Source organism: Megascapheus bottae, chromosome 2 (genome assembly GCF_031878675.1).
Source record: "Megascapheus bottae isolate mThoBot1 chromosome 2, mThoBot2.hap1, whole genome shotgun sequence".
NCBI lineage: Eukaryota > Metazoa > Chordata > Mammalia > Rodentia > Geomyidae > Megascapheus > Megascapheus bottae.
The window spans coordinates 29,920,995-29,937,626 of NC_143510.1; the positions used below are offsets into that span (position 1 = coordinate 29,920,995).

General features: G+C 48.4%; 1 protein-coding gene across 3 annotated transcripts in view; it reads left to right on the top strand.

Annotated features, from left to right (window-relative positions):
• Window positions 1-3,409: 3,409 nt before the first annotated feature.
• Ptprg (protein tyrosine phosphatase receptor type G) overlaps window positions 3,410-16,632 on the top strand; it is a 667,714-nt gene continuing 654,491 nt past the window's right edge. The window contains exon 1 of one of the 3 annotated variants that reach the window (XM_090323299.1): window positions 3,410-3,740. In XM_090323299.1, coding sequence (XP_090179425.1) covers window positions 3,656-3,740 — 85 coding nt within the window. In that variant the 5' untranslated portion in view covers window positions 3,410-3,655. The remainder of the gene's footprint in view (window positions 3,741-16,632) is intronic. The other 2 variants (XM_090323309.1, XM_090323290.1) reach the window with 2 other exon arrangements.

Here is a 16,632-nt window from a genome sequence, read left to right on the forward strand (position 1 = left end):
TTTTCCAACGGTAGGCAAGCTATCAGCATTTGGTTGGAACCATACTTCTAATGCTTGACTTTGGGTTGATATTTTCTGGAGAGTTTGGGCAGACCCAGGTAGAGAAGCCACAGGGCCACAGAGATAACATGCAATACTATGTTGTGTGGTAACATGTACTAAATTATTTTTCTTCCTTACAATGAGTTTATCAGGCTGTAACCATATTGTATGTCAGGAAACATCTGAACTCTAAACAGGTCATATCCATTTATAGTAGACCCAAACTGAATACATTCACCAATACATTCTTACCATATAATTCCCTCTTCCTGAGAGCCAATGGGACTTTCAAATGTGGTTAAACTGTAGCACAGAAGTAGAGACATAATCATTCCCCAGGACTTCTTAGTCCATTGGAAGAGGGTTCTCCTGTTGGTTTTGAAGATGCTGCCATGATGTGAGAGAGCTATGGAGCTTGGACTTGCAGCTGAGGTCAACCCTTGGCCAATGGCCAGAAAGAAAACCACCCTCTCTTCTTTCCTTCTTCCCTCCCTCCCTCCCCTCCCTCCTCCTTTTTTTTTTTTTCATTTGTTGCTGGTCCTGGGGCTTGAATTTATTTTGATAAAAGCTAGAGCTCTACCCTTTTAGCCACAGCTCCATTTTCTGCTTTTTGTTGGTTAATTGGAGATAAGGCTCATGGACATTCCTGCCAGGAATGGCTTGAACTTCAATCCTCAGACCTTAGCCTCTTGAGTACCTAGGTCTTTAACACCAATAACAAAAAATTAACTAAATGGGAGCTGAGAGGCTTGGTTTTGTGTTTACAAGAATCAGTTAGGGGTAAACTTCAGCCTAAGGCCCCAGAACAGCCACCAGACCTAATGGATGCCAAATATTAGCATGAGGCTCTTGATGAACTAGGAATGGGCATTCAATCTCCAGACACATGACGTTTTCCTACTTACAAGAAGCTGCCTTCTTCCCTTTGCACATTACTTCCATAGCCCATTTCAGTGACTTCTGAAATCATCATCATCTACTTGGCAGCTCTGAAGGCAAGCAGGTTGTTGTGTGTCTTATCCTGTGGTCAGCACACAGTATGCTTGGCATACACAGTAGGTGCTCAATGCATTTGTTGATTGGGCAAAGAATTCAGCATAGTCTCCCATAGGCAGTAAAACTTTCAGAGTGTGTTTTACAGGGTAACACTTGGATTTCACAGGTTCTCTCCCCGCCTTCCCATTTTATCAGCGGGCCTCTAAGAAGGCAGTTAGATATGTTGGCATCCCTCACCTATCTCAATTTCTGACAAAGGAACATCCTCTCCCACCACGCCCCCCGCTTCCAAGAACAAGTGGTCCCCACCAACATTGCAGGAGGGAGTCAGCGCTCCAACAAAACCAGGAAAACCTCAACTTCCAAAGCAAACAAACTGGCCTCACTCTCCACCCAGGGGAGAGTGAACACCAGACTCTACTAAAGATAGAGCCTGGACCCTCCCCAGGAACTTCCTGGCTTTTATTAGTTTGTCATCCCCCCCCCCCCGTTAAGTTTTCAAAGCTTTTTCTTTGGAAGTGTGGGTGTGAAACTGCTTCCTAATCACGGTTGTTTTTTTTTTCCCTCCACGAACATCTGTGTATTATTTGAAAAACCTGGAATCCGGTTGGCTTGTTTGAGGGTGGGGGTGGGACCCTGCCCTCGGGAGATCAGACCACAGTCACGCTTTGAAAAACGTGTCAGGATCGCTTTTTAAACAGAGGCAGAAAAATTAGGCAAAAATTACAAATGGCTAATTACCTTGGCTTAATTACACATGTAATCAAAAGCCCGCCTCCCCCACTTTTAGCACAAAAGTAAGAGGGGAAAATGGGGCGCTTAGAAGTCTCAATGATAAAGATCTTTTTCTGTGAGAGCCTAGGGACAAAACTCATTACAGACTAGCCTAACCCTCCCTTTCCTCCTCCCCCCCAGCCCCCTCGCCCCAGGCCTCCTCTGAGACTAAGAAACTATTAGCTCCTCGGGGCAGCTTGGCTTTCTATCTGTGTGGGTTAGAGGCGCACTTCCTACGCCCTCTGCCAGATCAGGCCTGGGTGCAGCCACCTTCTCCTAAGGAACCTCGAGTTGGCACCGATCCCTCGCAGCGGGGGGCGGGGGCAGGGGTGGGGGTTGGTGGGGGGACTGGGACATGGGCCGGAATTTTGCAAGCTTGGGATCAATATATCCTTCCCCTTCCCCCATCTCCCCTGTGGTGAACTCCAATGGAAGCGCGAAAAGAGTAAAAAAATAATAATAATCAACGCAACCTGAGTGCAAAGGCTGATGGGCTTTGTTCCCAAGTCTGAGAATGCGCTCGCTGGGCAGGGGGCGCAGACTGGGCGCCCCTCCGCGGCAATGCCTAGGCGGTAAAACCGATCGGGAAGCCAGCTCGCCCTAAAAAGACAACTGGCCACTACCTCCCTCCTTTCCTTCCCCACATCCAGGCCAGGCTCCCCCCCACACCCCCTCCCCAAGTCCCGGATCCGCCGACCGGCGATTTCTTCGCCAAACCCGCGGAGAACGCAGCGTCTTTTATATCCTCAAACAACCGGAATCAGGCAAAGACTCGCCGGCCCCAGAAGACAGTTCCCTGCCCCCCCTTCTCCAAAAATCCGGCCTAAGTCACTCTAGGAACCCCACTGCACCAAGAGAGCCCCCAAACCCCAAAGGCCCGCCCGGATTGCTGAGTGGTGAGATTTCCCCTCCCCCTCGCCCCCCATCGAAGACCGAGCCAACCGTGGCCGCTTTAAGAGCGAGCAGCGCGCGCTCCCGCCACTGGCCTCCCGGACGCGCGCCCCCGCCGTCCCCGCGCGCCCCCTGCTCGCGCGCCGCCGTCGCCGCGCGTCCCCAGCTCGCTCGCTCGCCGGCTTTAAAGTCTCTGCCAGGATCCATGCTCACATGTTACTTCCTGTATGGAGGCATGGCCAGTTTCCAGCCCCGCGCTCCCGGTTTCTCCCCAGCCTGCGCCGGAGCCACAACTTTCAGGAGCATGGACTGAAGGCGCCCTCGTCTCAGCGCCCCTCTGAGAGCCTTTGTGTTTTCCTCGGTTTCCTCCGGCCGTTTCTATTCTGGGAGGGAGGGGGAAGCTTTTCGCTGCCCCCGCCTCTGCCCTCTCCTTCCCCGCTGGCAAACATGCCTCCTTCCTTCCCGGGGCCCTGGAAGGAGCTGCCCGCCTGAAGCCCGGAGACGCCGCGCCGCACCGCGCTCAGCCCTGCAGTCGCCCGCCGGCTCTCCGGCAGCGCTGCCGACTCAAGTTGGGGATCGTCGGCTGCTAGCCGCCGCCAGCTAGCCGGCCCCTGCCTGCCCCGGGCATCGCCGCTGCCCGCCGAGTCCTCGTCCTGCCCGCTCGGCTCGCCTGGCTTTGAACGGAAAGCTGCCCTTCTCCGCCGAGAGGACCGTCCGTCCCCCTCCACAGCGTGGCTTTGCATCCCCGGTCACTTTTTGAGGTTTTTCCGGGAGGGGCGCACGGCGGCTTCCCGGGTTCCAGCGGGACTCAACGCCGAGCGTGGGGGGCCCCCGTGCAGCCGGCGAGCGGGGAAAGCGCCCGGGCTCAGCGGAGCCTCGCACGGGAGCGAGAACTTATTCAACAAGTTTACCCCCCCCCCCGCCCTCCTCTTTTCGATGTGCGTTTTCGGACATGCGGAGGTTACTGGAACCGTGTTGGTGGATTTTGTTCCTGAAAATCACCAGTTCTGTGCTCCATTATGTCGTGTGCTTCCCGGGTGAGTGCCTGCTGCTGGAGGGGAGGACGCGGCCCGGGCTCCGGCCCCGGCCCGCACGCACGCGCGCGCGCGGGGTAGGGCAGAGTTTGTGGCTGGGGCGCGGAGCTTGGGCTCCAGTCTTAGGGACCCCGGAGAGGGTGAAGGAGGGAGGAGCTGGGGGGGGGGGTTCGAAGAAGAAAAGATCTGCTTCACTGGCTCTGGCAATATTTAGGGAGGCTGGTGATTGGGGAGAGTGGAAGCCAGGAAGGGCCGGCCGGGGAGGAGGATTGGGTAGACTGGGGTCTACTAGCACTCTGGGTTGGGGCCCTCGGGGAACTGGGGTCTGGAGGAAATGGGTTTTGCTTTGCTAATCCGGCACCCATCGCGAGGGCTAGAGTTGTTGAGCGACTCGGGAGACTGGAGCCTTGGAGAGGATGCTTTGGGCTTTTTTGGGGTGGTGGTGGTGGCGTTGATGGTGGAGTCCCGGGGTGGTGTCCGGTGTCTCTGGTAGAGGCAGAAGGAGCTGTGGCAGAGGAGTGACAGGGGGGGGACATTGCTTTGCGGCTCTGAGACACTCGGGGAAGGCTGGCGCTTGGGGATGGAAGCAGGAGGCTGGCCGCAAAGGATTCGGGAGGTGGGGAGCAGCTCGCGTTCTGGCCTCAGGGCTGGGGGGCGCCTCTTTTCACCACAGCTCAGGGATGTGGTACCCACTGCGCCTGGGTGCCGGCAGCGCGTGGCAGCTCCCGGGGCTGGGGCGGGGTGGGTCGTCTGGGCACCGTGGGGAGGTGGGGAGGCGGGAGCCCGGTGCGCCCTCGGCCTCCTCGCCGCGCGCCTCCACTTGGTTGGGCTGCCGGGGTCGGGGCGCAGGGGGGCGGATCGAGGACTAGGTTTGTCGTTCGCGCCAGGGTGGATTTCTTTCTTTCTTTTTTTCTTCTTTCCTGTCTCCCGCGCCCTGCCTACCTTCATCTTTGCCCTTTTGCAGGCTGTTCGCAGCTGACAGACCCAGACCGCTTCCTTTCTGGTCAGGTTAAGACAGGAGCAATATTGGCCGTGGACGACTCTTACTAAATCACGGCACGAAGCGGTGTTGTAGCTCGGCGACCCTCCGCTTCCAGCCGGCAGAGCCCCCCCACCCCACCCCTTCGCCAGGGAAGAGGCCAGCCAGCCTTGCTGACCCTCGCCTTTGCAGGGCCCGCGGGCTGCACCCCCAACTCCCTGGAAGCTACCCAGCCCCCCCCCCAACACTCCCCGGGGATGGAGGCCACATTCCCAGCCCCAGCTTGGGAAAAGGGTGGGAAAAATGGGGTGCTTTTCTTCCCTGGCTCTTAGGAGGACAGAGGACACCCCCGTTCTCTTCTTATTCACGACTTCTTGGGCACTTTCAGGTGAGGGTTATCTGAATCTAGGGGGGAAAAAACGACTGTTCCCCAATGTTTCCTCTCCCCCGCCGCCTGCCCCCCCCCCCACTCCTTTGCATCGGCAGCGCCGGGGTTTGGTGCAGCCTCGCCGTGCGCCTGGAGCACCGTACTGGCGCCCTCGCGGCCCTCGGGGGCCGGTTCCCGGGGAGGGGGGGGGCTGGTAGCAAAACCCTCCTCGTTTTGAGGGTGATCCTCAGGGTCACGGTCTTTTCTGCTCCCCCCACCCCCCACACACTTTTCTTTCTTTTCTCCCTGGGCATCCTCCGGTGCCCAGAACGGCGCGATGTCTGGTCACAGTCCTGGCACTCAGCTCCCGGGCTGTCCACACGCTCCTTCCCACGAAGCCTGGGCTCTGCCCACCCCGGGGTCCAGTCTCCGTGGGATTGGGGTCGAGGGGCATCTCCGATGGGAAACAGCCGCCCCTTCACCCTTAGAAACCACTGTGGAGTGTTTGTACGAAGCGCCCCCCCCCCCGGCACAGCTTCCCCATTTTGGCCCGGGGAGTTGTCTGCTGCGTGGGTTCGGGTGCACCCCAGATCCTTTTTCATCGGGGCAGTGAAGGGCAACCTTGCGAAAACACTGATTTCCCATTCCATTCCTGGAGATACACAACCGGGGTTGTCTCTTTTTCCGGGCGTCCTGAGACAGCCTGAAATTAAAAAAAAAAAAGGGACTGGGTAGGATTTGCACTCGATTGATCGGTCTCATTTTTCCTTACCTGTCCACTCTGCCAGATCAAGGCTCCCCTTCCCGATTTGCCTCGAGAAGTCTAGGGACAGGGCAAGAAATAGGGACAGTGATGGAGGAGGCAGACCCCCCCCCGGGGGGGGAGGCAGGTTGGAGTTTGGGAAAGGGCAGCTGGGAGAGCAGGGATGGGTTTTGGGAACAGGTAAAGTTACCGTGTCACAGACACACACACACAGCCTGGGGAGGTCGGGGGTGGGGGTGGGGGTGTCTTTCCGTTTCCCGAGGTGGCTGTGACGCTGCTGGACCTCAGGGGGCGCCCCCGAGCCGCTCGTCGGCTCGATGCGCCCTGGGAGGAGAGCGCAGGTCCTGAGATGGGGTGTGTGTGTGGGCTGGGGGCTGGGTGCAGCACCCGTCCCCCTCTCCATCAAGAAGAGGGTGCTCACGGCGCTGGCGCTGCCCCTTCTGGTCGGCTGGAGATTGGGATTGGGCCCGAGCCGCCACCCCTTGTCACCTGCGAAGCTTTTTACATGATTGAAATGGGGGGAATGCACGATTGCCCTGCATTTTGGATTTGAGGGGCCTTCTTTGTGGGCTCTTAACCCGAATCTCGTCTTAACCTCATGATTCTATTGGTTTACTCGGCATCACACCACCCTTCTCAGTTGTATTTTAATTTCCAGGTTTTGTTGTGGACACAGGGCCACCATCCTCTGGGGGAAGGCTTGGCAAACTAGCAGGATCTTCCCCACTCCGTGAATAAGAGACAGCAGGTTTTGTTAGCTGGTACTGAGACTTCAACTCAGGATCTGGGCCCCTGTCCCTGAGCTCCCCAACCCCCCCCCCCCACAAGGCAAGTGCTCTGCTACTTGAGCCTCAGCTCCAGTTCTGACTTCTTGGTGGTTAATTGTAGATGGCTCTCCCCACTTTTCCTCTCGTCCCAGCCTCCTGACCAGCTAGGATGAAAGGCATGAGCCTTCCCCACTCCACTCCATCTTTCAGTTTTAAAACAGCAGTGCAGCTGCTGAGATCACAGATTATTTATTTATTTATTGGACCTGGGGGCCAGCCTAACTCTTACTGGATTTGATTGAGCTAGGCCTCCAGCCCTCAGATGAGACCAAGTGTAAAAGCCAAATGTCATCAAACATGATATTGGACACCTTCCATTGTTCTTGATATTTAAAAATTATCATGACTAATCTATACAGACAGAAGAATATAATGGACCCCTCTGTCTCCTGCTTAGCTCTAACAATGGTCAGATTCGTTTATTTTCATTTTCATCTGAATCTACCCCCTTCCTCCCAGCATCCTCAGCACATTTGATTTTAAAGCAAAGAGCAGATTCATTTTAATATTTAGTCTATAACTCTAGTCTTTGGGAATTTAATTGCCTCTTACCGGATGTAAAATATGTCACTTGAAAAGGGCGTTACCTATTTTAAAATTTCTCTAGCTAATCAAAATTTAAAGTAAAAAAAAAAAAGTATCTCTTCTCATTTGGCCCTTGGAGTGAAACTTCTTTGGTTCTGATATTTCGTGGGGCTATTGATTCCATCTAGGCTTTAGCAGTAGGAAGCTGTGTACCTTGGATGATGGAGATTGGTGACTAGAGAGCATCTTGACTCTCCTAAGCAGGACTTTCTTAGGGAAAGGCAGAAGTAATATTTTGCAAGTCCACAGTCTCATTCTCAGAAGTGTGATGAGAAATCATAACAGGCATCCCTCCCCTTCCCCCTCCCCAGGGGTTCTGGTTTTAACAAGACTCTCCTAGCTTTTACAGTGGATCCCTTTGATTAGGGTGATGGAATTAAAACCTTTGATGTTCCCTTATAGACCAGAATGGATGAGGTTAGGGCATGATTATAAGGTATAACAGGATCACTGGACAGTAGAGGAAGAAGGGTCTTAGGAAAGCTTTAATGCCAGAACACAGTGGACAGCTTCCCCCCCGCCCCCAGTGTAGTTTGAGCAAGTCCTTTTTTTCCCTGGTAATAATTTTATATTGTTGTTTATATGAAGTTCTTCCCGGAAATGCTGACTACTTAATGCTGTGAAACCAAGCAAAACAACCTTTCAGATTTACATTTCTCTTTTTCCAAAAAAAATAATAAAAAAAACAAAAAATAAAAACCAAAACAAAAAAAACCCAAACTCTTCAGTTAACAGAATAAATATTCAGACACCAATTTACAAGGCATATTTCAAATGCTCGTGCATAATCAGGAGTAGGGAAGTCCTTTCCCCTCATTTTTTCCTTCCCTCCTCTTAACCTCCATTTTTACTGGCATCTGAACCAAAAGAACAGTCTAGGCACCTTGGTCTTGCCTGGGGGAGGAAGGTCTGTAGTATTGCTAGGGGGTAGTTGCTTTAGCGTCTCTCATTTCCCACGAAATGTGGTGGCAATGATGGTTGAGATGGAGTATTTCTATGTGCTTTGCTGCAGGCTGGCTTTGCTTTCTCCATCTTCTTTGCCTTCATAGTGCTTGGATGACTGATGTGTGCAGGTCAGGCTTGGCAGTGGTGATCTTAAACCAGGTTTTCTACTCATCCTTTCCACCCACAGATTGTGGGACAATGCAATGCCATTCCTAGGCAGGATGAAGATGATTCATGTGCATTTGGAATAGGGAGATTAAAAAAAAACAAACAACAAAAAACTAGGATTAGTGCTTTCATCTCTGGGGCTCATCTCTCCGTGGCCACACACGTTGTAATCTAAAGCTTATGGAAGAAAATGGACACAACTTAATGTTCTATCCAACATGCCTAATGCTGGCCGGTAGCCTTGGGGGCACTCAAATCACCAGTGAAGAGATCACTATAAGAGGACAAGTGACATTCACCAGCACTGGTATTTGACTGTGGCTAGTCAGAAGTAAAAGACCTTGTGTAATTAGTACTATAGAGGAACCTAAGTAAGACTGTCCCTCCCCCTAGGTCACCTGTGTGCATCTAGGTCAGGCCAGAAGCCACTGACGTAGGAGAGGGAACGGCTCAGGGAAGTGAAAAACCTGAGAGGAAGAACTTGCTCCCAGCAGCCTGTGAGAACCTTGAATGTGATTTGGCAATGGTGACTGAATTCGTCCCAGAACGAGGTGGCCGAGGCTCACGTCAGTCAGGCTGCTTGTTTTTGGCCCTAAGGAAATATTTGCAAAGGATTAAAACATTAGATAACTTCCAGTTTCCCCTCTGAGGAATGGGAGTAACCATATGGACTGTAGGGAGGAAAAAATAAAATAAAATCCTAAAAAGGATAGTGGAGCTGGCAATGTTCTGTGCACTCTGAAAATCAAGTGCCCACCCGTGAAAAAGGATTCTCTTGTTACTGACATGGTTTGCTTTATTTTTGGTGGTTAATGGACTATCTTAGTCTTGTAGACATTTCTGCCTGGGCTTGCTTTGAACCTTGATCTCCCAGGGAGTTCCAGACTCCTGAGTAGCTAAGATTACAGATGAGCCTCTCATGCCTACCTTCATGTTGTTAATATTAAAAATATTCTACAAGTGTTTATAGGGCAGAATGGAAGAATGAGAGTTCATCAGGTGTACTCGGTTTCTGTGAGGTTGGGAGGGGGTAGGAGGCAGCTGGCACATCCAGAACTTTGGTACCCATCCACCAGTCAGTTTACGCAAGTTGGGTGGTATATTGTTTGGTCAGCACATAGCAAGGAAAGACCGTTTGGGCCTATCACTTTTTTTTTTTTTTCAATCCTGGGTCTTGGGCACTGTCCTTGGACACTTTTTGCTTAAGGCTAGCACTCAACCACTTGAGGCTCGTGTCTATGGTATGGAGGATTCGAACCCAGGGTTTTGTGATGCTAGGTGAGAACTCTACCACTAGGCTATGCTCTTGGCATGGGCCTATCACTTCTTAACACTATTATTTCACTTTTTTTTTTTTTTTCTAAGCCAGGCTGCTATTGAGAGTTGTATGACCAGCCTGTTGCTTAGGTCTTTATGAAGCTCGGATGAGAGTGTATGTCTGGACTTGGCACTACATCAAAAATAGTAAGTCTCAAGAAATGTATGTTGGGAAAATTTGGATGGAGTTTGTGGAAAAGGGTGGTGGAATGGCCAGTGATAACTATAGGTAGAAACACCGATTTATTCGTACCTGTGTATATTCATACCTTTGCCTGCCTTTTTCACACTCTACTACTTGAGCCACATTTAAGAATTTTTAGCGAATTGGAGGTAACTGTCTCACAGACTTCTACCTGCGTTGTCTTTCAACTGATCCTCAGATCTCAGCCTCCTGAGGTAGCTAGGATTACAGACCTGAGCCACTAGTGCTTGGCTTTGTGTACATATACTTTTATTATACATTAAGTAACACATCTTGAGGTGTGGTTACCTGGCTTTGCATGGCAGGATGAGGGCAAAGTACTGTCCTTGATCTGTGAGAGCACAACTGTTGGGTCATGAGGCTAAGGGGAGGAGAGTGAGGTCTGAGATCCTCTTCACATGGCTCTGCTTTCTCTGCTCCAGATGCTTCCTGCAGTCTTGAAAGTGCCACGTTGTGTGGCTCTCCTAAATCCCTGGGTAGACAGTCTCTAGGTCCTGTACTTCCACTTGTTAATTCTTCTTGAGCTTTGTGTATTTGGTGTTGGAAACCTGTGACACGGTTCTGCTTGACTCCTGTCACTTTGGAGTTTTAATGGGAAGCCAGCAGTGGTCTGCTTTAAATTCTCACCCTTATGACCCTTGAACAAACTCATGGGACCTGTCTCTGTATTTTCACAAATTTAGACCTACATGCCAAGGAAAACTCCAGTCCTAGCCCTAGCAAGGGCCCTTGCTTTTGTTGCAGAAATTGGGAAGAGAGTTTTTTGGGCCAAACAACAAAATGTGACTTTGAACAACTCAGTTTTAGCTATTTTGGGGGAGTAGCAAAGTGACACAGTTGGCTGCTGAAATCTAGCAACTAAAACAGAAGAAATAGAAGCACGGTTCATGGATATGTAATATACTTCCATGGAAGAAAATAGGACAACTGCTCTTATTTTTGGGTCTGTGATACTATCTTTCTAAAGAGCAGAGGGAAGCAGGGGGTTGCATAATGCTATGGGTACACTTTTGAGGAATTTGGATCAGCTACGATGTGAATCAAAGAGCTGTCTGAGTTCTAGCATCGCAGCCGTATACATTTTGCAGTGCACTTAAAATCAGATGACAAATTGCTTTGAAATTCTCTGGATGTGGCTGTTGGTTGCTCATGGCCGGTAATCCTAGCTATTTAGGAGGCTGATATCTGAGGATCAAGGTTTGAAGCCAGCTGGCATGAAAATCTGAGACTCAATGCAAATTAACCACCAAAAAGCCAGAAGTGAAGCTGTGGTGCAAATTGGCCTTGAATGAATAAGCTGCAGGACATTGCCTAGACCCTGAGTTTGAGGTGAAGTACTGGCACATTGTGTACACACACACACACACACACACACACACACACACACACACACACACACACACAAATTTGCTTAGCAAGAAAGCATAGGCCAGATTACTGAGGCATTGCTTGTTGACTTCAAGGTTGTCTTTTCTAAAACTTCCTCAGAATTGTCAAGAAGATTTATTGGTAAAGCAATGGTTATAAGTGAGTCTTACCCCCTCTCTCCGAGTAACAATTTTCTGGAATTGTTTCTATTCACAATTTGGAGGCTGAGAGTCCAGGTAGTCCTTGAGCCACCCCTGGATTGGTAGGCTGTTTGAGCAAGTTGCCTAATATTTTTGGGGTGTTGGGTGGCACTGGAGGTCTGAGAGTTCTAGGTTTTACAAGTGCCTCTCTTTTTCTCCTCTCCCTCTCTTTCTCCCTCTCCTTCTCCTCCTCCTCTTCCTCCCCCTTTCCCCCTTTCTTTTCCTCTTCTCTCTCCTTTCTTTTCCTTCTTCCCCTTTTCCCTTTCCCCCTTCCCTTCCTTTCATGTGTGCAGGTCCTGGGCCTTCAACTCAGGACCTGGGTGCTGTTCCTTAGCTTTTCCCTTCAAGGCTGCCATTCTACCACTTCAAGCAAACCTCTACTTTTGACTTTCTTGGTAGTTCCTTGGATATAAGAGTCTCATAGACTTGCTTATCTGGGCAGCTTTGAACCACTATCCTCAGATCCTAGTCTCCAGAAAAGCTAAGATTATAGGCATAAGCATCTGGCACCTGGCTGCTGTAAGTACCTCTTAAAATCAGAAATCACACCAAGACCCCAGAGACCTAGCCTGAAATTCAAAAGGGCCTCAGCCTTTTCATCTCTAAAATGGGCATAGCAATTACAAATGCACACACTTAACCAAGCATGATGTAGACACTGCCTGGGTATTTTATATGCTTCAATTTTTTCCAGAAATGGAAATCATCATAGGATGGATATAGGATTAGAAAAATAAAGCTGGGAGCTGGGAGTTTGACCTAGTGGTAGAGTGTTTGCCTAGCATGCATGAAGACCCGGGTTCCATTCCTCGGTACCACATACATAGCAAAAAGCCAGAAGTGGTGCTGAGGCTCAAGTGGTAGAGCTCTAGCCTTGAGAAAGTCCAAGGACAGTGCTCAGGCCCTGAGCCCAAGCCCAGGACTGGCAAAAAAAAAAAAAAAAAGAAAAATAAAGCTGGAAGAAGGTTGTTGCTTGTCTAAGGTCACATAGGCTTAATAGTTTTCTCTTATCAGTTTGAATTTTGGAGCAGATGCTGTTTGAAGTTAGTTTGAAAGCTGTATTTCCTAATTGCAAAGGAGGGCCAATTCAATGACAGACTCATTTTTAAAGTCTCTTGCCCTGTTACTTTGCCTATAGAAGTAAGTACCATAAACCCTGTTAGAGATCAGGGTGCCTTCCTGTATTTGCTGCAGTTGAATAAGGAGGCAAGGCAATTAGCATAGGGTTTTATTTGGTTATATCATAGAGATAGCCTTTCAGCAGATCACTTTAGATTCTGGTAAGCTGGTAATAACTGTAGAGAGAGTCTGAATTTGTTGGTGGTGAGTTTTTTCATTCCACTCATATTCAAAATATTCTAAATTGATTTGGTTAGTAATTTGAGAACTTCGGTTTGGGGCCTAGACTCTGGTTACTTTATATCATGAGGTATTTTTATTATAACTTATAGTACCAGGGTGTAGAATGCAAGTTCTGAATCATATAGGACTTCAGGGAAAGGCAAGAGGGGAGTTAAGTTGTACTTAGCAAGAGATGGTTTAGGGTTCTGGATTTTTCCTTGTGAGTTCAGAACTATCTCCCGGACCTAACTTAATAGCTTGGAGATCTTGAGCAAGACTTTTGATTCTGTTGGTGTTATTTCTCTCTCTCTCTCTCTCTCTCTTTCATTTTTTATTTTTTTGTGGGTCATGGGGCTTCAACTTGGCCTGGGCGCTGTCCCTGAGCTCTTCAACTCAAGGCTACCCTGTGAGCCAAGCCCCGTTTCCCGTTTTCCAGAGGTTAATTGGAGATAAGAGTCTCAGGTACTTTTGTGCCTGGGCTGGCTTTGAACCTTGGTCTTTAGATCTCAGCCTCCTCAGTAGCTATGATTACAGGCGTGAGCCACCACCCCTGGCTTTTTTTTTTTTTTGCCAGTCCTGGGGCTTGAATTCAGGGCTTGAGCACTGTCCTTTGACTTTTTCAAGGCTAGAGCTCTACCACTTGAGCCACCGAGTCATTTCTGGGTTTTTCTATGTATGTGCTACTGAGGAATTGAACCCAGGTTTTCGTGCATGCTAGCAGGCACTCTACCACTAGGTCACGATCCTGGCCCCCTATTTCCCTGTCTTATGACTAATTGACTTCTAGAATTCATTTCAGATTTTAGGGGCCATTGTGGTCTTTTTGCAATCAAATTTCCTTGGCAAAGCCAATAAATAAAAAGGTACCAGAGCACTGGACACAGGAACCTGTCCTAGACTGGTAGCTCCCTTGGGAAATAGCAGGTGAGCCTGGTTCTTGATCGGAGGCAGTTGCTTAGGTTGGAGTCTCTGGAGTGAGTCACGTTGGCATCTCAATGGTGATGGCAACACACCAGGTTAAATACAGAAGAGTTTGTTAGTAATGTTGCAGAAAGAAGGTGATAGGGCATCCTAAATTCAGAAGTATCGACCTGAGGCAGTGGAAGGACTGAAGATGTGGCTCAAATAGTAGAACTCTTGTCTAGCAAACATGAATCCCTGACCTCAGTCCCCAGTACTGCCAAAAAAGTTAAACCAGTAAACAGTCTCCTAAAAATGACAGAGGAAATAGAGATGGTTTCAAATCCTGACCCTGCTTGCATCTTTCATAGGAATTGGGACAGTGCTTAATCTTCCTTTGTCTTTTCACTATTAAATTAAACTTAATATTTTATTGATTAAACAGGATTATATGCATGCACATACTCAGACAATATGCATATATATTTTCTTTTGTTTGACTTTGTTTTGGTGCCAGTCCAGGGCTTGAACTCAGGGCCTGGAGTGGTTCCTGAGCTTGTTTTTGCTCAAGGCTAGCACTGTACCACACTTAAGCCGTAGTTTGATTTTTTTTTTTAAATAGTTACTTGAAGATTTATAGATTTTCCTGCCCAGGCTAGGCTGTCTTCAGCTCTCAGCCTTCTGAGTAGTTAGGATTACAGGTGTAAGCCTCCAGTTCCTGGCTTGATTTATTTTTGTTTATTTATTTATTGAGACTAGGTCTTGTATATGTAGCTTAGGCTGACCTTGAACTTGAGATCTTTCTGTTTTAGCCTGGGTGCTGGGATTTCAAGTATGTGCCTTATTATTATTATTATTGTCAGTCTTGCGGCTTGAACTCAGGGCCTGGGTGCTGTTCCTGAGCTCTTTTACTCAAGGCTAGTTCGAAGTGCCTCTCTGAGCCATAGTGCCAGTTCTGGTTTTCTGGTAGTTAACTGGAGATAGAGGGCTTTGCAGTCTGGACTGGCTTCTAACTACCATCCTCAGATCTCAGCCTCTTGAGGAGCTAGAATTACAAGTGTGAACCACCAGCACCCAGTCCTCTTTTTTTTTTCCTCCTAACTTTAAAAATGAGCATTCAGCTTTATTTCTCCTGAACTCCAGGAACAAAACAGGTTTTCTCATGCCAGTGAAGTTACAGATGGTCTTTAAAACTGTTTCTTGTGATTTATGATTGGGCTGTAGAGAGTCTGTCTAACCTGAGAACTCCCAGCCTGTTCTGGATCTTGTGTCTTACTCTATAAAGCAAAGGGAGAAGCACAGCCCTTGGGATTACCTAGAGTTTTTCAAGCGGAATTTGCCCCCCAAAATACTCTGTTGCTTACTATAGTGTGCTTAAAAGAAAAAGATGAGTTAAAATTTGGAGGCCAGGTGTGATGCCCACCTGTAATTCTAGCACTTAATAGGTGGGGACAGGAGAATGGAAGATGTACACTTCAATTTGTTTACATAGATTCATACCTGAAAAATAAACCAAAAGTAAAAGGACCCATGGTGTGGCTCAGGTTGCCAGGTGCATCTCATATGGACACAACAGAACAGCAAGTGTTTTCCTAGCACTGCCAGGCACTGTTTTAGACATGGGGGCTGGGGGGTGGGAATAATGGTAACGTAAACTGATGGGAGCCCCTACCCTCTTGCAGTTCCCACCGAAGACTGGGTTACTCTTGGAAAATGGGAGTATAGGAGCATAGGGCCTGTATTCTTGCTTGGTAACAACAGCAAGCTAGAATTAAATAGTGACTACCCCTGGGAACGGGATGAACACCTGGCCCGCAGTGGTTATTTACAACTCTCACTTAATCTGATCCCTGGAGGGCTTTGCCAGCCCTGTAAGGATGATTTCTACCTGAGGGACAGGTTTTTTTTTTTTTTTTTTGCTGTTGTTGTTGTTTTTTTTCTTTTTCTTTGTCATGTTTGGTTGGGGCTTAATATTTATTGTCTGGCTTAGTCATGTAAAATAGTTGCATTGTTGGCTGATGATGTGACTTTATTCCTATCTATCTAGTCTGTAAAGCTGAAGCCCAGCTGTCTTAGTGTGTCTTTTTTTTTGGCTTTACAAGTGTCCTGCCGCATAAATATTACATAGCAATGTGTTGACTTCTATTTGTGATCTCAGCTTATTTGATCAGTTAAAAAGAGGGATTTGATTTGAATCTATTTAAGGATTGGCTTGCCAGAAATGAACCCCCCCCTTTATTTTTCTTGGATGAGAAGCACTGCTTGTCTATCTTGGCTAATGCTGTGGATTAGACGTATGTGTGGCTGAATGGTGCTGATCTTGAATGCATTTAGGCAGAGTCTTAAGTTTTCTAGAACATTTTGCTTGTCCATGCCTGCTTTATTCCTTATCCAGTCAGTTGTTCTGTAAACCAGTTATTTTCTTTTCCTTACATGGTCAGAGAATCTCAGAACATCTCCCAAATTTTAAACATCAGCCCCTTGGTTGTTCAGTTTGAAAAGAGGCTGCTGTAATTATTTCAATTGGAAGTTGCTAATTCTGGAAGTAAAGTTCTTTCTGAACATTGTTTTAGGTTATGTTTTTTAGAAGAAATATTTTTTTTTCACTTAATGAAATACTTTTAAGTGAGATGAGGAGGCTGCTGATGTTGAGAATTCTGTGTCTGCTCATGAGGCCCAATGGAGGAAAAACCTAACTTTGGGGAGAACCTTGGGAAAACCTTGGGCATTCTCTGACCATGTGAACAAAGGTGTTTGTGGAAATTACTTTGCTTCCCCTGTTGAAGAACTGATGCAAATGATAGTTTTCTTCCACAACTGAACAGATCCTTGAGTGAATGCTTTATTTTATTTTCTTAAAGGTGATGTACAGAGGAGTTAGTTATGTAAGTCAGATAAAGAGTATATTTCTTAGTTGGGTGCAGTGGCTC